The sequence below is a fragment of the Colias eurytheme genome, chromosome 25 (assembly GCF_061535395.1).
Source record: "Colias eurytheme isolate Ceu_HAF_F1 chromosome 25, ilColEury1 Martin Lab GWU primary, whole genome shotgun sequence".
NCBI lineage: Eukaryota > Metazoa > Arthropoda > Insecta > Lepidoptera > Pieridae > Colias > Colias eurytheme.
In genome coordinates, this window is record NC_143004.1 from 7,049,467 (window position 1) to 7,072,694 (window position 23,228).

Sequence of the window (23,228 nt, forward strand, 5' to 3'; positions counted from 1 at the left end):
CGTAATAAGATTGCGTGGCGTTATTACGTTTATTTTTGAAACTAAATAATGTGAATATGAATTTGATACTTCGTGCTAATGTGTTCGGGAAATTTTCGCAAAGAATTGTTATATCTAGCCAACACATTTAAACGTATTTATTTATTTATTAATATTTCTAATATCTTATAATTTTCAGACAAGTTTTTTTGGAAATCAGAAGCAGTCTCAATGATTCAGGCTTGATAAAGTCTAGTGCCAGTATCTGCTCTACTTATATATACTTTTTACCAAAATTATAATATCCACGAATTTATAATTTTGGTTTCTTGAATGTTTTGTAATCATTATATTCCTTCATCTTTATGTAAAATTACTTGACAGTGAAAGAGACATGATACTAACAACATTTTCAATGTATTTTTATAAGCCTATGTTTTTCTACTACAACTTTTTCAAAAGCAGTTTTGAATAGTGTCTATAATTAGTACATCAGAAGCTTCCCTTTAGACTAGGCTAATTATATGTACATAAGCATATTCTAAGCATGTTTTAGTTGAAGGTCGACACGTTCTTAGCTCTGCACACGTGATGTTTTCCTTCAAGCTAAAATGTTTTGTCAACAACAATGTAGCTGTTTTAAGAACATGAAAGCGTCGCGTGACTCGGCCAAGTTATAAACTTCTTATTGACAACATAATGGAGACTCTGAAAGGCCGCGACGAAGTATGCGACAATGTTCTTTGCAAAATGGGACTTTAAATGCTTCTTCTGGTAAAAATATTACCAATTTTTACTATTAGTATCATTGCAAAAAGTGGCTTTAAAGCGCTCAAGTACCTACTAATGTTTTAATATAAAGTAGAAAGTTTTCGAATATGTTAATTGTTCTTACACACTCAAAACTAATGACGCATCAACATTTGATTGATTTTGCTAATGCATTATATAGGGTGGGGTCATTAGTCAAAATATAATTACTGTCGCGTTATTATAGCTGAATCACAACCAGGCACTACGTCTACACTTAGATTTACTTCTAGCAATTGGTATGACAAGCTTAGTGTAATGTTTAATTATGATTTTTTTAGAATTATCTAAACGGGACTTTAAGTGGTAAGTAGATCGTATTTTTACCCATAAAATAAAACCATAACACAGTGCATTTTATACGTCAGTGAGCCGAGACGAGATAGCCATAAACCTACTTACGTCCTGACCCAATAACGCATAAGGCTGATAAAGGGCACTTGTTCAGATAACAGACTATTAGCGCTCGGGAGAGGCTATTAAGTCAATGAGTCTTTTACGGTTATGTTTTCCTGGTACTTTTGGTGACATTGTTGGGTGAATCGACTGATAATGGTGCTTGCATAATTTGTCAAATATATAAAAAAATATGTGTGAGCATCTCGTATTAATCGACATGCTAAGATTATTAACTTATTTCAGAACTGTAATATTATGAAGCTTTGATGAAAAATTAACACATTGAGATATACATATATGGAGACGACACCGCCTACATCACTTATGTTCCGCTCAACATACGCCACATGACGTATGTTGAGCGGTTTTTTTAATGGTTTTAAAGTGAAACGCATCAAATATGCCTTCGTGTGTGTTACGATATTGCACAAATAATACGGAAATGTGCAAAGGAATAACTTTCATCGGTAAGAACCTAACTAGATAATAATTTTTAAAACTTAGTTAGAACAAAAAAATGGCGCACAGATTTTGTTTTTGGTGTCTCCTCCATACGTATAGTAATATTATCTCAATGAATTAACATTAATAGATAATAAAGGTGGAAAGGGACATAATAGGTGGATATAGGGCCGGTCTGTATAACGTCATATTATGTACATTATAAATCTAAATATTCCATAACAGCAATTATTTTTCAGTCGATGTATAGCAATATCTAATCAAAATATCATTTATAAAATAAATTAATTGTGTACGTACCACAATAACCTTACTAACTACGAGAAGGGTATAGCGGTTAAAATAATTTTATACGTGTACTTAAAATACTTTAGCGTATAAATTATAAATGAAATGTAATAGGACGTATTCTTGTATTATTTAAAAAAATTCTGTTCGCAATGATTTATGTTATTATTATATCTAATCGCTTCGATATTAAATTGCAGAAATGATGAATATTAAATATACATAAATATTTTTCACATTATGTGCGGTAGGTAGAAAAAAGTCATGAGAATCCTTGTGAAGATAAGATGATACCTTGAATTGTCTTGGCTTTGATTTGCAAGAATCTTTTAATATGGCAGATCATTATATCGTCAAGGGGAGCATAGGTTCGGAAGGAAGCTTTTACAGAGAGAAGCCATAACAATATAGACTTTTATTCTTACCTTTTTTCAAACGTAATTTCGAAACTTTTTTATTTATATACAATGTTGGCATTGTATTTTCTGAGATGCTAATGTATGTCACTAATAATTAATTTACGATTATTATTGACTAGCGGTCCGCCCCGGCTTCGCCCGTGGTACACATTTCGCAATAAAAAGTAGCCTATGTTCTTTCTCAGGGTCTAAAGATTATCAGTGACAAATTTCATCAAAATCGGTCCAGTAGTTTATGCGTGAAAACCATACATGCATACAAACCTTTCCTCTTTATAATATTAGTATACTTATATGTATTTCATTCTTAACCCATTCCAATATTCTAACTCGAAAACTTTCATAATCGAGTAATCTATTTTACTGTATTCAGCTTACTATTTAAACAATTTCCATTAACCCTTCGTCCATTGTTAACCCGTCCCAAAAAAGGGACATAAATCATCCCCGTTTGTTGAAACGTAATCACCTTAACCCGCACCTGCTATACCTACTTATGTGAAAATTATCAAGGTCTAAAAGACCCCTTGGCAATTGATCATGTTTGACGTTTTTCATAATTTATACGCGATATTTCAGATGGTATATTTTTTATCATATGGCGATTTGGAAACATAAAAGTATGTGATGACAATACCTATTTCTTTAGATAATTATTTAATTATGCATAATTAAGCTTATAACATTTCTTAAGAGTAACCTTTACCACATTGTCATACTAATATTATAAATGCGTTTGTTACTCTTTCACGCAAATACTACTGAACCGATTACAATGAAATTTAACACACATATAGAGGGTAACTCGGATTAACACATAGGATAACGTTCCCGGAAATCCCACGGGAACGGGAACTATGCGAGTTTTTCTTTGAAAGCGGGCGGAACTCTAGTTAGAATATCGTCAATAACATACAATAATTATATTATGCCTATACATATTTATATCTTAAAACAGGTATGAGGTAAAGAAGAAAATGATTTCTTCTCCGATTTCTTGTCTCACTTTTTTTCTTTAAAAAAAACATGCAATTAAAACAAACATTTAAAATGCTCCCACAAAATGTCGGCCTTTAAAACACGTAAATTATTGTAGCATTCATAACCCGAAGCAAGAAAGGGTTAAAGGAATTTCGGGTATTATATTTTGTTCATCTGCATTGCAGAGTAACTCATTTGTTACAAGAAACAGAAACAGCTTGTAATTATAATGTCCATGTCCCGCAGTTTAGTGTTATAGGGCTGCCAATCATGCTGAAAACAGTAATTATTCCAGGAAAATAACAAGTATAATTAGAGGCTTCTTTCATTGTAAATAGGTGTGAAAAACAAGCTATATTTGAGATCTTATCGTTTATTAGTTTATGCTATATTCTATGAGAATAACTAGTATAATTAGAGGTTTCTTTGGTAGTAAATAGGTGTGAAAAACAAGCTGTTTACTTTCGTATATTAAGTTCATGTTATGCTTGTGATTTTCTTTAATTTATACAATAGTACTAATGTATTCTATCTTTATAATGCTTCATTGTACAAATAATATGAAAAAACAAGTAAAATATATCCACGATTTTTAATTCATAACAACACTTAAAGTTGTTTGGGTTTTGTTATTGTTTCAATCCACGTTTTGTAAATATTCATTAAAAATCTTTTGTAAACATTCATGAAATATAATTTCTGAATAATCATTATTGTATTTATATCTCATGTTTTATTTTGATAATCCTCATAAAATATGTAGGTATTATGATTTATGTCAACTTTACAAACAAAATCTTCTATTACCGCACAAACGTGAAATAACGTTGTTAAAAAAATAAAACCATTCCCAAAAGACTATATTACTTAAAAACTACAATCATAATAATTCTTACTTATTGCAAAAATAAATAAGAAGCGTGTGAAGTCTATTCCCAGCAGCAAGCAACAATTATCTAAAATTTATTACGCGTTTAACTCTTCAATTCCCATGTCTAAGTTAATAGCAATTTTGCATTTCTCTTTTACTGAAATAGTTTAGATACATCTGGGGAAGACAAAAACAAAGAACAAAAAAATTAATTCTACCCCCCATTTTTTTTATGGGGGTGTCACCTACAGGTGACACTGGGCATTGTTTTAACTTAGGACTCTAAAGGACTAACGAGGCTTTTCTTTTTTTGGTAGGAATAAAATATCGATTTTTATTATAATAATATTTATTTATATGAACAAGTAGAAAAAAAATACATAACTTATTTTTTGTGGAACATGTACCAACACTTTAGAAGTAAACCGATATTGCACTTGGCGCACATTTTTCTAGTGCGTTGGTGATAGTACCTGCATCTTCGCTGTGAGCAATCGAATGCCGAGTGGTCGTCCGCAGTTCCAGCACTCCTCATTTCTGTGGGCACTCTCATTTGTGCTGAAACGCCCCAGGCAGAATTACGGTTGCCACATTCCGCTGGAAATCGTAGTAGGTCCAGTTAGTTTCCATCAGCCCTTTGATCAGCCATGCATTTTGGCAAGCTGCTTCTATGCCAAAACCCGTTTTTTATCCACAAATCCAATGCGATCTACTTTTATGATAGGATCCAATCCGTGTTAGTTGGATACGATGGTAACGATGCTGTTGATATGCCACTTGGCGGTAATAATGTCATCAGAAGCTTTCTAATATCTTCGGTATTTCGACTTGTTCTTCCTCGTCATATACACAATTTTCTCCAGAGACGGAAGTTCTATTTTGACATTATACTTGTGACCAAAACATGCGACTAAAAAATGAAAAATCTCCACTATCTTCGTCAGTCACCACACCATCATCAGGAGGAAATAAAATAATATCGCCTGGGTCTTCTCCGGCGTGCAACTCCTCGGCAATCTCATCTAATAGGCCAGTGGAAATTAACATTAAATTCGCAAAGCACGATGTAGATTTGAATTTTTGGTATGTTGTTTGGATCAGTTAGGGTGATGTAAATCCCAATTTGCAACTTCGAAAAAGTTGTGCTCGCTGCGCACCACGTGATAAACTGCGAAAATTTTGGACTTTTTTCACTTTTTGCTCTAAAAGTCATAAACTATGCGTTTCCGACAAGTATGATTCAGTACATAAATTAAGGTTATTAAATTTGCAACAATTTAAGCCTAACCGCAGCTCTCTAAACCTTATAACGACTAAACTGTGGCCATTCGAAGATGGTTCATTTTTCCCAAAATATTGAAATTTTTAGTTTTGCTCCCGTTTGAAGCAAAATATTGGCAAAAACCGCTCGTTCTATGAGAAGTCCGTATAATAAAGTTGTAGTGCATTTAATTTTCTTTCATAAGAGCATAAAACAAAGTCTGTGAAACAAATATTTCACACACAATATCTGAAAAACAAAAAGAAGGTAGAATTAGATTTTTAAAGAATTGAAACTGAGAGCATATAAAATTATAAAAAGAATAATACTTTTTCATTTGCAGGATAGGTAATTAACAAAATTACAAAATTTGGGAAAGTAGGAAAAAAGATTATACGCAAATAATAAACTGCTAAAATTTTGGACTTTTTTCACTTTTTGCTCTAAAAGTCATAAACTATGCGTTTCCGACAAGTATGATTCAGTACATAAATTAAGGTTATTAAATTTGCAACAATTTAAGCCTAATTAAAGCTCTCTAAATCTTATAGCGACTAAACTGTGGCCATTCGAAGATGGTTCATTTTTCCCGAAATATTGAAATTTTTAGTTTTGCTCCCGTTTGAAGCAAAATATTGGCAAAAACCGCTCGTTCTATGAGAAGGTCGTATAATAAAGTTGTAGTGCATTTAATTTTCTTTCATTAGAGCATAGAACAAAGTCTGTGAGACAAATAGTTCACTCACAATATCTGAAAAACAAAAAGAAGGTAGAAATAGATTTTTAAAGAATTGAAACTGAGGGCATATAAAATCATAAAAAGGATAATACTTTTTCATTTGCAGTATAGGTAATTAACAAAATTACAAAGCTAATTAAATTTGCAACAATTTAAGCCAAACCGCAGCTCTCTAAACCTTATAACAACTAAGCTGTGGCCTTTCAAAGATAGTCAGTTTTTCCCGAAAATTTCAAATTTTTAGTTTTGCTCCCGTTTGAACCAATTCATTTTTCATCATTACGCCCCCAAGAAAGTGAAGTACTTGAAACGAAAGGTCTATCCTTGGGTGACGTATAACATCAAAATGATGATGAAATCTCGGGATGAAGCACAGGTCGTAGCCCGGAGAAGTAAGGACACAAAACATAAGGAATATTACAGAGAATTAAAAAAACTGGTAAGTAGTGCCCTGCATAGAGAGAAGCAATCCTACTTTGATACTTATGTTAATAATAACATAAACAATCCTCCAAAACTCTGGAAACATATTAAAGAACAAGTTGTCATTAAGCCTAAACAGGATAACAAGCTACCACCACATTTCAATGATCCCAATCAACTAAATGATGATTTTCTTAATGTTCCTGGAAACAGTCAACCTGCCCTTTCAAGCCTTACCTACTATGAATTTCATCGATACAGCGACGCTACGTCCAGTTTTAAATTTAAATCTGTAACTGAAAATACTGTTCTTAAGGCTTTACAAACCTTAAAATCACAAGCAGTAGGAGTAGATGACATATCGCTTGATATGATAAAACTCACGATTTCCAAAACTCTGCCAGCTATAACGCACATTATAAACACATCATTTAGGACAAACAAATTTCCTGAACTTTGGCAAAGAGCGCTTGTGCAGCCAATACCAAAAAAAGAAAATCCAGTTACGACAAAGGATCTCAGGCCAATTAGTATTCTCCCATGCCTGTCAAAAGTTATAGAGAGGATAGTACACGACCAACTCTATCAGTATTTGGAGCAGAACGGAATATTACCAGACCTACAATCCGGTTTTAGGAAAGGTCGTGGTACTGTCTCTGCTTTGACTGAAGTTGTCGACAACATTTTGACAGCGCAAGATTCGGGCATGAGCACTGTTATCGTCTTTCTTGATTACACCAGAGCTTTTGACACGATTAACATTCCATTGCTTCTTTCTAAGATGTCGTTTTATGGTTTTGGCAAGGAAACGGTTGGATGGTTCAATAGCTATCTCAGCAATCGCTATCAGACGGTAGCAATACGCAAGGAGGATGGCTCGGTTGTATATTCTAATCAAAGAAATGTTACCAGAGGAGTCCCACAGGGCTCTATCTTGGGTCCACTTCTATTTATATTATATACTGCCGATATCACCAAGGAAATAATATATAGCCGATACCATCTTTATGCGGATGATATACAGTTGTATATCTCATTCCATCCGTCTCGAACTCCTGACGCTATTGCTGAACTGAACTCAGACCTGGTGCGCATATCGAAATGGTCGGAGAAAAACTCACTTGTTCTTAATCCAGCAAAGACCAAATTCATGGTTTTGGGAACACCGAGGTCCGTCGGAAAAGTCAGTGAATTCAATCCGATATTAAACATTGAAGGTCAAGCTGTAGAGCGGGTCGTCGAAGCTCGAAATCTCGGGATCGTTTTCGATGAGAGTCTCAGGTTTGAAAAACACTTCCAAGCTACTATATCGAATTGCTTCTATAGGTTAAAGCTACTGTATCGCATCAGAAACTACATCACCACACCCTTACGTATAAGGCTCTGTGAGGCACTAATTCTCTCGAAATTTAATTTCGGTGATACCATGTACGGTGCAATATTGCTTGCAAGGACCAAGAATGCAATACAGCGGGTTCAGAACGCGTGTGCTCGGTTCTGTTGGGACATACCTGCAAGAGATCATGTTACGCCATATCTCATCGAAGCAAAAATGCTCAACATGGAACGACGCAGGCGCCTTCACTTTGCTGTGATGCTTTTTGAGGTGGTGACGTCTCAAATACCAAAATACCTGCACAGGAAGCTTAGATGGGTTGGAGAGAAAAATGGCTCGCACTTTACAAGAGCATCCACTTACATGTTGGCTATGCCAAGATACCACACAACCGCTTTTAGAGGCAGTTTTGTATACAACGCAACTAAGTGTTGGAATAACCTTCCGCCGCCGCTACGTGAGTCGATTTCCAAACACTCTTTTAAGTATAAGTATAAAACACACCTGATTAGCGAATTCGTCGGGAAACCTTAGTTGCGTTGTATATTATAATTGCATTCAATATATATGTAATATAATTTATCATTTTTTATTTATGTCATATAGGTATTGATGTGTATTTCATTAATTTGTAAATGTTAATATTTTATAAATACAAATACTCCTTTATTTATTTAAATTTTTCTACTTTGTTTTATTTTATATTATTTTATGTTATATAACTAAATTTTATTATTAGGGACACTTTAGACTTAGACTTACGCGTCTGTTGTCTGGTTGGGCCCTGAAAACCAGCGCTATGCCAACCATACCGGTGCGGCATAGCATACGCTGAGTGGCCTTACCCTTTAGGTCACCAGTCGCCACACAAATATGTATTAGATTTTTAGCTTTTAAGTTTTTTCTTGTTATTTTCTATAGTGTTAAGTTTGAGTGCTTTTGTTATTGTTTTTTTTTTATGTGGTGGTGGTACTCTGGTGATGCTAATAAATGTATTTTATTCTTATTCTTTTATTCAAAATATTGGCAAAAACCGCTCGTTCTATGAGAAAGTCGTATAATAAAGTTGTAGTGCATTTAATTTTCTTTCATTAGAGCATAGAACAAAGTCTGTGAGACAAATAGTTCACTCACAATATCTGAAAAACAAAAAGAAGGTAGAAATAGATTTTTAAAGAATTGAAACTGAGGGCATATAAAATCATGAAAAGGATAATACTTTTTCATTTGCAGGATAGGTAATTAACAAAATTAAATTTTCTACAACTTTATTTTATGACCTTCTCATAGAACGAGCGGTTTTGCCAATATTTTGGTTCAAACGGGAGCAAAACTAAAAATTTGAAAATTTCGGGAAAAACTGACTATCTTTGAAAGGCCACAGCTTAGTTGTTATAAGGTTTAGAGAGCTGCGGTTAGGCTTAAATTGTTGCAAATTTAATTATCTTTGTAATTTTGTTAATTACCTATCCTGCAAATGAAAAAGTATTATCCTTTTTATGATTTTATATGCCCTCAGTTTCAATTCTTTAAAAATCTATTTCTACCTTCTTTTTGTTTTTCAGATATTGTGAGTGAACTATTTGTCTCACAGACTTTGTTCTATGCTCTAATGAAAGAAAATTAAATGCACTACAACTTTATTATACGACTTTCTCATAGAACGAGCGGTTTTTGCCAATATTTTGGTTCAAACGGGAGCAAAACTAAAAATTTCAATATTTCCGGAAAAATGAACCATCTTCGAATGGCCACAGTTTAGTCGTTATAAGGTTTAGAGAGCTGCGGTTAGGCTTAAATTGTTGCAAATTTAATAACCTTAATTTATGTACTGAATCATACTTGTCGGAAACGCATAGTTTATGACTTTTAGAGCAAAAAGTGAAAAAAGTCCAAAATTTTCGCAGTTTATCACGTGGTGCGCAGCGAGCACAACTTTTTCGAAGTTGCAAATTGGGATTTACATCACCCTAACTGATCCAAACAACATACCAAAAATTCAAATCTACATCGTGCTTTGCGAATTTAGGGTTTTTTAGTGTCGATTTCTACTGGCCTACTAACGTCAACCTGTAATATGTAAACAAGCTCTAAAACAATATCACCACATAGCAATAAGACAAAATATAAACAACAGTCTTGTTATTACTTACAATTAATTCGGAATAATAAAGTTATTATAATGCCCAGTGTCACCTCCAGGTGACACGGCATATTTTCAGTCCTGTAGTGCAGATGCTATTAGTTATTTTTAGCATAAAATATATTTATATTATAGCTAATACATTCATTTATTATATATAATAAGAAAAAAAACAATACTTACTGTCGGGACATTTTTATATCACTTTATTCTTCAAGGAATCACACAAACTCTGACTACTTCAAGTACGCGCGAAACAACTAAACAAATTTGCTAAATATCATAAGGTTAGCTTTGCCAGAAAAAAAACATGAATAGTTCAACTAATAAGCTTAGCTACAAACGTGGTAGAATTAAAAAATAAATTTTCATTTGGTAGAAAAAAAATATTAAACTACTGTCACCTACAGATGACACTGGGAATTGAAGGGTTAACAACGTTGCATCATATATTTTCTGACAATAAAACTACTTTCTGTGGCCTCTACTAGGAAACAAAGGAATTCTGTTGTGAAGATAAGTTTTTATTAATTGGGGTCACGATATTCTGAGAAATATTCTATTAAAACTGAGAATGAATTTTAAAGAGTTCGCAGAAAATTTTCATACATAGCTAGAATATCCATGCGAAAGTTAACTCATGCCAACATAAAATAATAATAATATGCTAATAAAATAAATGCTTAGATATTACTATTAAATGCACATTCACATACCAGCTATGAAGAAATTGGTTGAGGTTGTTTTCAGTTAACAATTTTTAAATCACCATCAAGACATCATCTACCCGCAATCAAGATCAATTGTTCAAACCAAATAGAATAGATACAAATACTACGTGTTCAAACTTCAGGATATTTCATAAATAATGTAGTGAAGTTGGCTTTTTAAATTCGTCAAATAATTAATGTAAACTTGTAATTAATCATTTAGCTTTTTAATTTGCACTCAAAATTATTTAGCGTAAATACGTTTAAATTTAAAAGTATATAACACCAAAGCACATAACAAGAGAGTAACAGTTAACATAAAACCTAACGATGTAACGAAGTACGTGCGTATTCATAAAATTTGTATTAAGTATCGTGTTCGATGTAATGTGCCGCCTAAATCGTCGCAGGGGTCATGTTTGAGTGAGTGCGTATGAGAAATAAAAATATCGCAATTTGCTTTGGTGTTATGCGGCCCTGGTAATTGTGGTTGTATAAAACGTATTATGTATTCTTTTCGATATGTATAACTATTCAATTATTATGTAAATAAATACTTTATTTAACATCACTATATGTTACATACATTTAATGACCCCGGCTCCTATAGTTATAAATTGTTTTTCAGGAGCCTGTGTTCACTACGTAAGCGCAAATTGGTGAATATTCAAAATTTTCCCCTGTACTATGCAATCCTAATTAGAACTAAATAAAGAACTTCATTTATTGTTACCAAAAAAACAGTGCTCCAATGTGAATTTTTATAAGAATAAATTTTGAATATTCACCAATTTGCGCTTACGTAGTGAACACAGGCTCCTGAAATCTTTTTCATACTTTGAAGTTATATTCAAAACAATTTATAAGGGTTCACCTCAATTGAATGAAATTTTAGGAGACCAAAGGAATAAAAATAAAACATTATTTTTTACAAATGAAACCAGATGTTGGAAGTAATTGTAGTATGTAGGTTACGTTTGCGTATGCGTACCTAAATATTATGTTAATATGATTCTGTTGTTTGTATACTTTTTAAATAATGAAATTAACAGATCTATATAGATACTTCTTAAAGTGGGTGGTAAGTTAATCTTCCGGACATTTTAGAAAATCTTAAAATGCGAATCGGTGAAACTATCGTCAAGCGAAACATATATTTTTATGTTAATAAATATAAAAAAATGACGGAAGAAAAACACTCTACTCATTAGTAGTATCATATAAATACTTTTTTTCCGAAAATGGGAATCAAACTAGTCTTAATTTATTTAAGTAATACCGCAGATGACTACATAATACGCAAACGCGCTACACGAAAATTCTAATGTTTTAAACCTTTTACTTCACCTAACCATACCATAAAATTTTACTCCATATCTCATAATATATGCTACCGTCAGTATAAAGCTCCTACCAGTATATTATCCGTAGGTTCTTCACATAACCGTTAAAAATGAACTCCATTTAACGTGGCCATATATCTATTTGCTATCGCGACAGGCGGAAACGGCTCGATTTATCAATTCCAATACAATAGCGATGGACCTTGCTTACTGGGCCTTATAAATATTTAAAATTTCATCTGATTGATTGGAATGATTGGGTGAACGGTATATGGGTCATTTTGTTTTTGGTAATTTTTCAATGGAAAAAAAGGTGTAAATGTATGTGTGCGCTATGTATGAAGTTAGAATATATATTTTTGATATGTGTAATCAAACATGTATCTTATAATGTAGAATAGATGATTTGTAGATATTAACGAAAGGACCTCCAATAGTAACATAAATAAACTTTTCGAATATAAGATATGGTGAATGAATTAATTACAGATTAATTAATAATTAATCACCAAGGCGTATATCAATTAAGATGTCATATTGGATATGTCATAATTTATTACTTGAAGTAATAGAGACATATAGATATTCATTTACTAGACACCAAAACAAAAATACAATAAATATAAAATTAAACAGTTAGGTAAAGATATTTTATCGACTATACTTCTTTACGTTATTCTATGAACAACCGATTGACTATTTTATCTAAATACTTACCTATTTTAACATTCTGTAATGCATGTTAGTGAACTTAGCAGATCATTTTTAGCAGATCAAAAAAAAATGTGAGTTCTTATCGCGTGCAGTTGAGTTCTACAGTTCCTGATACTTTTTAGAAATAGTTCTGGCGTTTTTACCTTAAAAAACGACATTTGAAAAAATAATCTGCCAACTTCCCGTAGTAGATAATTTTTAGCAGATCAAAAAAAATGTTAGTTCTTATCGCGTGCAGTTGAGTTCTACAGTTCCTGATACTTTTTAGAAATAGTTCTGGCGTTTTTACCTTAAAAAACGACATTTGAAAAAATTTATCTGCCAATTTCCCGTAGCAGATCATTTTTAGCAGATCAAAAAATAAAAAAAACCGGCCAAGTGCGAGTCGGGCTCGCGCACAAAGGGTTCCGTAGCAGCAAATATAATAAATTACAGTTAAATCAACCTATCTCAAAAACTATAAGAGATACTTTGATCAAACCAAAAATCGTTGAAAGAGTTAATTAGCATGCATCACCTCTATTTTTTTTAGAATTTTATACCCCGTAGTTATAAAAATAGAGGGGGGGGGACATACTTTTTACGACTTTGAGAGCTGATATCTCAAAAACCGTTCACTTTAAGAAAAATGTTTTTTAGAAAACTTTATATCATTTTAAAAGACCTTTCCATTGATACCCCACACGGGTATGTACATCGAAAAAAAAAATTTCATCCCTCAGTTACATGTATGGGGGGCCCCACCCCCAATTCTTTTTTTTACTATTTAGTGTCATATTTTTGTAGCGGTTCATACAACACATATTCCCATCAAATTTCATCACTGTAGTACTTATAGTTTCCGAGTAAATCGGCTGTGACAGACGGACAGACGGACAGACGGACAGACGGACATGACGAAACTATAAGGGTTCCGTTTTTGCCATTTTGGCTACGGAACCCTAAAAATGTGAGTTCTTATCGCGTGCAGTTGAGTTCTACAGTTCCTGATACTTTTTAGAAATACTCGAGTAAAATGAAACACTAGAAAATTTATTTATGTCATATTTCATCACGCCGTAGCACCATGCCGTAGCAGCATGCCGTAGCATCATGCCGTAGCATCACGCCGTAGCATCACGCCTTAGTATCATGCCGTAGCATCATGCCGTAGCTTCATGCCGTAGCATCATGCCGTAGCATCATGCCGTAGCATCACGCCGTAGCATCACGCCTTAGTATCATGCCGTAGCATCATGCCGTAGCTTCATGCCGTAGCATCATGCCGTAGCATCATGCCGTAGCATAATGCCGAAGCATCATGCCGAAGCATCACGCCGTAGCATCACGCCGTAGCATCATGCCGTAGCATCACGCCGTAGCATCACGCCGTAGCATCACATCGTAGCATCACACCGTAGCATCACACCGTAGCATCACGCCGTAGCATCACACCGTAGCATCACGCCGTAACACATGCCGTAGCATTACGCCGTAGCATCACGCCGTAGCATCACAGCGTAGCATCACGCCGTAGCATAACGTCGTAGCATCACGTCGTAGCATCACGTCGTAGCATTACGTCTTAGCATCACGTTAAGCCGGGTCCAGGTCGGGTTTTTTCAAATGTCGTTTGTTAAGGTAAAAACGCCAGAACTATTTCTAAAAAGTATCAGGAACTGTAGAACTCAACTGCACGCGATAAGAACTCACATTTTTTTTTTGATCTGCTAAAAATGATCTGCTACGGGAAGTTGGCAGATCATTTTTTCAAATGTCGTTTTTTAAGGTAAAAACGCCTGAACTATTTCTAAAAAGTATCAGGAACTGTAGAACTCAACTGCACGCGATAAGAACTCACATTTTTTTTTTGATCTGCTAAAAATGATCTGCTAAGTTCACTAACATCTGTAATGCTCCATAACATAACTTACAATGTATATTTTATGTATGTTCCTATATATACATTTACTGTCACATTGATAAAAAAATTGGTTGTTTGTAAAGTAGGTTTACGATCTAGATGTTTACGTGATAACATAATGCAGTGGCAGCGCTCGAGATGAGACGGGAGATCGGTCCGTCTCTCTCTCGTTATACCTGCGATCGCGCTCGTGAGGTTTTGGTGTGACACATTAAGTTTCTGAACATGTCACCCGACTAAAACGATTTTAAAAACGTTATCACGTTAATAAGTATGTACAGTTTTAAAATAATCGATCAGACATTCACCCTTCTCTCTTGTTCCAGAAGCTGGTGGTAGGCAGTCCGAACCAAAGGAACTGGAGGGGCATTCTCATCGCGTTGCTTGTTATTGTACTCGTGCTGGCGTTGATTGTGACGTCAGTGGTGCTGTTGACACCACCAGATGAAGGCCCACGGGTGAAAGGCAGGCGGCTAAAGATACAGGACCTGGTTTCTGACGACCTGGTACCTGTAAGATGGAACGGCACGTGGATTTCTGGTAAGTAACTGATTAAATAAACAAGAAACATCAGAGCTTATGATAGTGATGGTGTTAACGTTGATTGTGACGTCAGTCACCACTGACACTGTTGACACCACGAGATGAAGGCCTACGGGTAAAGCGCGTCACACACGGTGAAGATACTATAATATTTTATCTTAAGATACTGTTATATTTTATATTACAGTATCTTAACGCATCCGGTATCAGCGTTCGGACCATCATTTTTCTTTTTGTCATTGCGTACCACCCACCCCTGTAGAACCGCCATCCTGTTACAAATGACGCGAAATTTTGTGGGTCATTTGTAACAGGATGGCGGTTCTACAGGAGTCTTAGTACGCAATGACAAAAAGAAAAATGATGGTCCGAACGCTGATACCGGATGCGTTAAGATACTGTAATATAAAATATAACAGTATCTTAAGATAAAATCTTCACCGTGTGTGACGCGCTTAAAGGGCGGGCGGATAAAGATACTAAAGATAGTTTCTGACGCCCTGGTACCTGTGAGATGGAATGGCACGTGGATTTCTAGTGAGTAGTTTAAGTAGTCGAAAACAAGTACTGCTTAAGCTGACGATCCTTAAAATGATGGGAGTCCTTAAATCGTAAGTAAAGGTTTATTGAGAACTCATTTTCATGCTGAATGAGAAAAATTTTCCACGAAAGGATCAAAGTTTATTGGATTAATTAACTTGTTCTACTTATAAGTACTGATTTTAGTAAGGTAGGTCATTATATTCTTGAAATTATTACGTGGTTTTTTCGCTTTCAATTGCTTCAAATTAATTATGAGAGGTAGGTAGGCAGTGTTACTAGGACCACAATTTCTAACTTTTATTAATTTTCCTGGAATTAAATCTGTGAAATTTGTGTTACCATTGCCGATTTTATTATTTCTATTCATTGCGAGTTTTGAAAATCATTACTCAGTTCAATGAAAACGAAAGCCCTTATTGTGTAAAATCTAAAATCTTTTGTTTATTTTACCGGATTGTGCTTGTACGATTGTTAATTGCGAAAGTGATAGGTCTGATCAAAATAAATAAACATTAAACTCGATTATAATAATTACTCTATGTTACAATTGCTCATTGTTTCGATAAAACTGATATTATGTCCTAAATAATAGAGAAAAATACTATATACTATACTAAAAAATGTCTAATTAAAGAAAATTAATTCCAACTAAACACATCCTTTAAAAAGGTGACTCAATAAACTATCCAACACTCAGACACATTTCAAACCTCACTTCTTACTTTCAAATAAAAGATATACTTACTTGGAAAGGGTGTTAAACTATCCAATATTCTAAACGTCGCCTCATTCTCAAAGTGTTCATGATCCCAGGAATTATTTAGCGTCAAAGCTAGACATGTCTTGACCCAGTAACATTGTTCTAATCTATGACAGCACAAAGCCAGAAAAGCCTTATTGACACGAAAGTTAGTGGCTGAAATCAAAGGAATGTGTACGTGCTTTTTCCGGATTTAGCCATGAAGGGTCTTTAAATGTCTTTTGTGTAGAATAACTTGTATTTCGAGAAAGGGAAAGGGACAAAATTTGCTTAATGATGATTTCGAGTTATATTCCTTTGTGTTTTATATGGTTTTGTTAATTATTACGTGATGTAAGCGATACAATCTTAAACAGAAGAAATTACTTAGTATAATTTCAGAAAAGAGAAAATATCAAGGGAGCAAATTCAATAAAAGAAACAGATAATAAAAGTCGCTATTACTAATCGAAAGCTCCATCGATCTTTTTATTACAAGTTTATTAACGGATAAAATATATAAACAACTAGCGGTCCGCCCCGGCTTCGCCCGTGGTACATAATTACGTTTTCTCTACATAAGAACCATCCTCGTACTTCAAGGAATATAATAAAAAAAGAATTATCGAAATCGGTTCAGCAAGGGTTCAGCCATTCTCGAGTTATGCGCTTACCAACACATTTTGCGATTCATTTTTATATATAAGAAGATGTACATTCGATTTAAAGAAAAAACCTTGGAATTTAATCAAATGTCGAATCACAGTTTACAAATAGTCTCAATTGTTAACAAAGCTCGATCAGGCCGCAGGAATTCAATAAAAAATCCATGAATATTGAATAAGCAACGACTCGAATAGTTTCGTGATTACCAGCTATAAAGGTAATGTAAATAAACCAATAAATTAGCTTTATGTTCTTAGGTATTTGTGATATCGAATCGGTATGCTACTTTATGGAGAAACCAATAAAAATCTACTAAAATAACATGTTAACCTGAGAATGCTATGAGTATGTAAGGCATTAGGATGAACACGTGATTATTAATTTTAAACTATTTTCGAAAATCTTTGAATACAGTTCTATTTCTTTTAAAAAATAAAAGAATGTTTCTCTTCTTCTTTCAAGAATCTTTCCCTCCAGGGGCCATCGAAAATTTCCACACTGTATATATTATTCCAGTTATTAGAATATATGAATTCTACTTAGCAAAACTCTTTTTGAAACTATACAAGGCTATTACGCGTTTATCGCGTATATACTTTCCAAATACGCGTCGCCTACTAGAAAAAATCATTAAATTCCGATTATACATACAATAAAATGTGGGCATACGGACTAAGGGATCGTCAATATCGACGTGTGAATGTTCCTAGTCCCTACTGCCAAATAATTTATTGTTTTGAGATACAATAAAAATTTCATCAAATTCACAAAAAATAGCTTGGCGTACAATTATTTATAAAATTGATCCTAACGTTATAAAATTCAATCAAATTGTGTATAATTATTTAATTACCATGTACTCAGTTAGTTACTTAATAACGATGCAACAAATATTAGTGTTGTTTTTATAATAAAAAAGGCATTATTGTTGAAGACTGTTTTTTTTTTAACACACGTATTGCTCGCTTGTATGTTTGTAAGTAATTATTTTAAACCCATATTCCACGTCAAGTTATCGGTTTTTTTCATCTTACCCGTTCTTAGAAATCTTTATTACAAACAGTTCTCTGAAAACTACGACTTATATGTTCCAACAGATGTCCAGTAATAAAGAAATCAAAATTTATATTTAGGTTATTAGTAAAGAAGAGTAAAATTGCAAGCTTATTTCGCTTTTTACTGAAGTTACATGCTTAGTTAAAACTATGTTTTATGTAAATAAATATAGCAATTTATATCCAAATCTAATTATTGGAAAAGGAAAAGAAGAAGATAAGAGAGCGTAGATTAAATGGGTTATATCAACTTCGAAGATGGGATACGTGATTACAAATACGATGGTGTCCCTAAATTACAATCGTATTGTGTTCGTAAATGACAATATTATGTTATAACAATAGAGATGTGTATGGAAAACATTTAAGATGTGGTAATTTTAAAATATAAATTATGCATTTTTGAAAGAGAGTAGTTACAAATACAACGCGAAATAATGACTATTCTCTATTCTAATACTCTATTCTGAATTTATGATGACAGAGTTATTAGTTTAGAAGGTCCATCCATTAATAAATGAACATATATTATTATACTTAATTAGGCCATATTCATTCAATTAATATACAAACGAAACAGGTATTGAATACTAAGAAAATTATACGATTCCGTAGCCTTTTAATAAACTCCATTATCGATTCGTATACCAATCAGGAAGAAAACTTCAGTTTCAACGTGTTTGCCTGGCCTAATGGTTTTTCGTTTGTTTTTACAACTGATCAAAGTATTATTTCCTCGGCTAATGGAATTTGGAAGTCGTACTTGTTTAGCCGAAGTCGAGAGGAAGTTTTTTACGATAGGAAATTGATAATGAGAAATGTCGCCGAGCTTTTCAGCGCTGATTAGTTTTTAGTCGACTTGATAAATCGGTGAACTCACTTTTAAAATAATTGAGAAAGTTGTATAATTGAGAGTGACGTGGATTTTTTGCTCGATTTCGCAGTTTTAATATTAATTCACAAAACTTATTGCTAGGCTAGATTTTACCGCGAATTTTCTGCTAAAAAAAATTCCAATGTTCAATTTTAAATACTTCTTTTATTCTTAGCATGGATATCGTCATATTATTTTATTTTGAATACTTTTTACCAATTACCTTCGAAAGCGCGACTTTTTTGCTTACTCAAATTTCAACAAAATACGTCAAATAAATAAAAAAAACGCAATAAAAACTTTTTTCTGAGCAAAAACAAAAAAAAATCACAATTTAGATAGAGTACAGTTTCAGAAAAGTACCAGGAAAACATGAAACAATAAGAGCAGCGCGACATGCGAGTGACATCATCAAATGTATTCGCTTTGTAGACTTTATACCAACTCTTTGTGCTGACAATGCCAATTTTATTCACAACTAGCGGTCCGCCCCGGCTTCGCCCGTGGTACATGTTTACGTTTTCTCTACATAAGAACCATCCTCGTACTTCAAGGAATATAATAAAAAAAGAATTATCGAAATCGGTTCAGCCGTTCTCGAGTTATGCGCTTACCAACACATTTTGCGATTCATTTTTATATATAAGATTGTTCTTTATTTTGCTTAAACAGTACTTATTACTGGGTTATATTAAACTGGAAGCTCGGCTTCGTGTGGAGTTAGTAAATATAGATTTTTTTTTATTTAGAATGAATGTGAATCTTTACTTATGTACGATATTAAGCCACAACATCATATGCATATTGCATACTACATTCTAGGAGTTAATGGATAAACAGACTTGTTCTATACTAGGTTCATGTAGGTACTTGTTATATTGAAGTTTACAATTAAAGTAGTCCGAAGATTCATGTAATGATTGTATTAAATTTATTATTTGACAAGTAAGTATTATTTTCCAAGTCGGTTAGTCAGAAAATAATATACTTGCCAATGTCGTCATAAATGTTTACTAGAGAAAAACTTAAATGTAATTTTGTTGCCCTAAGTACGATGTGTTACAAGTTTATAGAAGAAACTGATTTACCGTTAAAATCTTCCTTTCTTAATACTGTATTCATAAAACCTTTTCGTTAAAATATCACTTACAGTAAGTAATAAATCATTTCTTGATTTAAATCTAAAAACGAATATATCTCCTTATAGAAATATAGAAACGACGGAAGAGGGATTTCCGTTGATGTGTAAAGAATCTAATGTGTTTATAATGTTTTAACAATGTACCAAAGAAACGTAGATTATTTCAATATCAATTTGAAAAGGTTTTATATTTATTCTCATTGGATTGAATGTTGAACTTTTTTCATAGAATTACTAACAAATAACATTATAGTACATAATAATAATATTTTCGCATAGAAACACATGCTTCAAAGGGGTTCCAATTACACTTAAAAAAAATGTAGAGGCAAAAATCCGCATTTAAAAAAAACAAAGTCGCTTTGCAAAAATATTACCCACTTTTAGTAGCTGGATTTCTATTAATAGACTAGAGTAGATAATTTTTGAAACAAAAAAAATCGCAGTCGGATGAAACCCATTAGAAAAGGAGGGGAATATGATAAAAATGTAAGGAAAAATAAATTACGGTCAATCCGAGTTCGGGAAGCGGGAGGGGGGAGCTTTAAAGAGAAAAAAATGGTTTCTCTCGATTTCCGACAAAACTACAAGTCCTATAGAAAAAAGTTCAATGGCAAAGTTGTAGGTAATTAAAAGTTCTACAACTTTTGTATTTACAATTTTTTCACATAACCTAAAAATTTAGGTGAAAAATTCAAAAAACCAAGTTTTTGGTCTTTTATTTCTATCTACTTCAAAATTTTTTTTTTTTCTACGACATTTGGTGGAAACTTACTTTATTATGTCCCAAATACACTGTAATTTATTTGATTGAAAATATTTATTTTTTCGCCTTATTTTGAATTAATACCAAAAAAACAACCTAATTTTTAGATTAGATTTTTTTTTAAATTAGCTTTTACTAAATCAGGCACACTTCTCGAACTACCTGAAATGTTTTTATCGACATCATTTTGCTTTTGAATATGCTGTAAAATATTAAACTTAGAACAGATAATTATTTTTCTTTCGAAATATTACCGAAAAGCCGATACAAGAGAAGATATAGAGTTCAAGAAGTGTGCCTGATTTAGTAAAAGCTAATTTTCAGACTGTTTGTATGCATTTCCTGAGAACATTTACTATGGTGGTGTTTATTTTTTTTACACCATATGAAAGTAGAGATTTCAATGAATAAAAGGCACCCCAAGTTTTTGAAAAAAGCTGATATTTTGACGGGTGACTTTTCGATTGAAAATTAGGTTGTTTTTTTGGTATTAATTCAAAATAAGGCGAAAAAATAAATATTTTCAATCAAATAAATTACAGTGTATTTGGGACATAATAAAGTAAGTTTCCACCAAATTTCGTAGAAAAAAAATAAATTTTGAAGTAGATAGAAATAAAAGACCAAAAACTTGGTTTTTTGAATTTTTCACCTAAATTTTTAGGTTATGTGAAAAAATTGTGAATACAAAAGTTGTAGAACTTTTAATTACCTACAACTTTGCCATTGAACTTTTTTCTATAGGACTTGTAGTTTTGTCGGAAATCGAGAGAAATCATTTTTTTCTCTTTAAAGCTCCCCCCTCCCGCTTCCCGAACTCGGATTGACCGTAATTTATTTTTCCTTACATTTTCATCATATTCCCCTCCTTTTCTAATGGGTTTCATCCGACTGCGATTTTTTTTATCTTTTCATTATTTTCAAAGGCTTCTACCCCAGTCTATAATTGCAATTAAAACGAGTTTCCAATTAACACGCATTTTAAACAATATTTAACCTATTTTATGCTAGACGTATTTCAAACAAATTTTTCGTTCATAAATTCTAATAACACGGTTTTGTATTGGCGGCTCTCCAGGGTTGGCAATCGACCATATGGGCATTAATTTATAGATCCCTAGATTATTAACTGTTCATCTGATTGAACTTCAAAATAGAGGCTGTTCTAAGCTCAGCTAAATATTTTCCGAGAGTTACCGATGAATCGTTCAAAAATAATATATTGATTCACCTCAACTTAAAAGGTTATATTGTCTAGACGGTCATAAACGACTCTATTAAAACCAAAATAGTTACCATGCGTACACTAAAGTAAACCATTATAATGTAAGCCTACCAGAGAGGTTCATCGTACACCGAACATATTATGACTTCAAAAAATTTCACACGACTGACGACATACCCGTACAGGTTGACCTGTTAGGTGTACTGTATTGTGTGTGGCTTGTGTGTGGCAACCATAATATTGTCATATGCACACTCAATAGGGCTATCGCCTATCACTTTAACGCATATTAATTTTCCCCGGTAAATATTGTTTGTGAACAAAGCGCTTTGAAAATAACGATCACCTGCGGCTTGCAATTTAGATGATAACAAAATTTGTGTGCATACTTGATATGAGGTAATGCTTCGATGCGTTAAATATGGATGAAGTTTTTAATATTATAATAACAGTTTAATATTACTTAATATACTATAATAACAGTGTTTTTTTAATTATGATAGAATTATGTAATGTGTGACATGAGGTGTCTAGATTGTATAATCATATTTAAAAAAAAATTCGTTCAAGAACTTTCCTAGTTTTATTACTAGACACAAAACATCAATCAAGTATAAGCATAGGCTTTTTGTTATCTCCTTTTATATCATAAATATGTATGAAGGCTATATGTTTGTAACAATTTTTACATAGAGCATGATTACACCATTGATTAGATCTTGTTAATAACATAAATTTGTTACTAGAATAAAATTAGAACAGGGTGAAACAGCCCACGTAAAAAGCAAGTGAATCCGTGGGCGGTAAGTGTATACTAATTTATATTAATGAATACAGATGAGAGCACCTTCAACCTTCTTATAGTACTTACAGCGAATCTGAAAAGATGTAAGAC

At 33.0% G+C, this 23,228-nt stretch overlaps 1 protein-coding gene across 1 annotated transcript in view; it reads left to right on the forward strand.

Moving 5' to 3' along the window:
• Dpp10 (Dipeptidyl peptidase 10) overlaps window positions 1-23,228 on the forward strand; it is a 139,599-nt gene that overhangs the window by 69,998 nt on the left and 46,373 nt on the right. Inside the window, exon 3 of the mRNA XM_090116156.1 lies at window positions 15,108-15,321. Coding sequence (XP_089972282.1) covers window positions 15,108-15,321 — 214 coding nt within the window. The remainder of the gene's footprint in view (window positions 1-15,107; window positions 15,322-23,228) is intronic.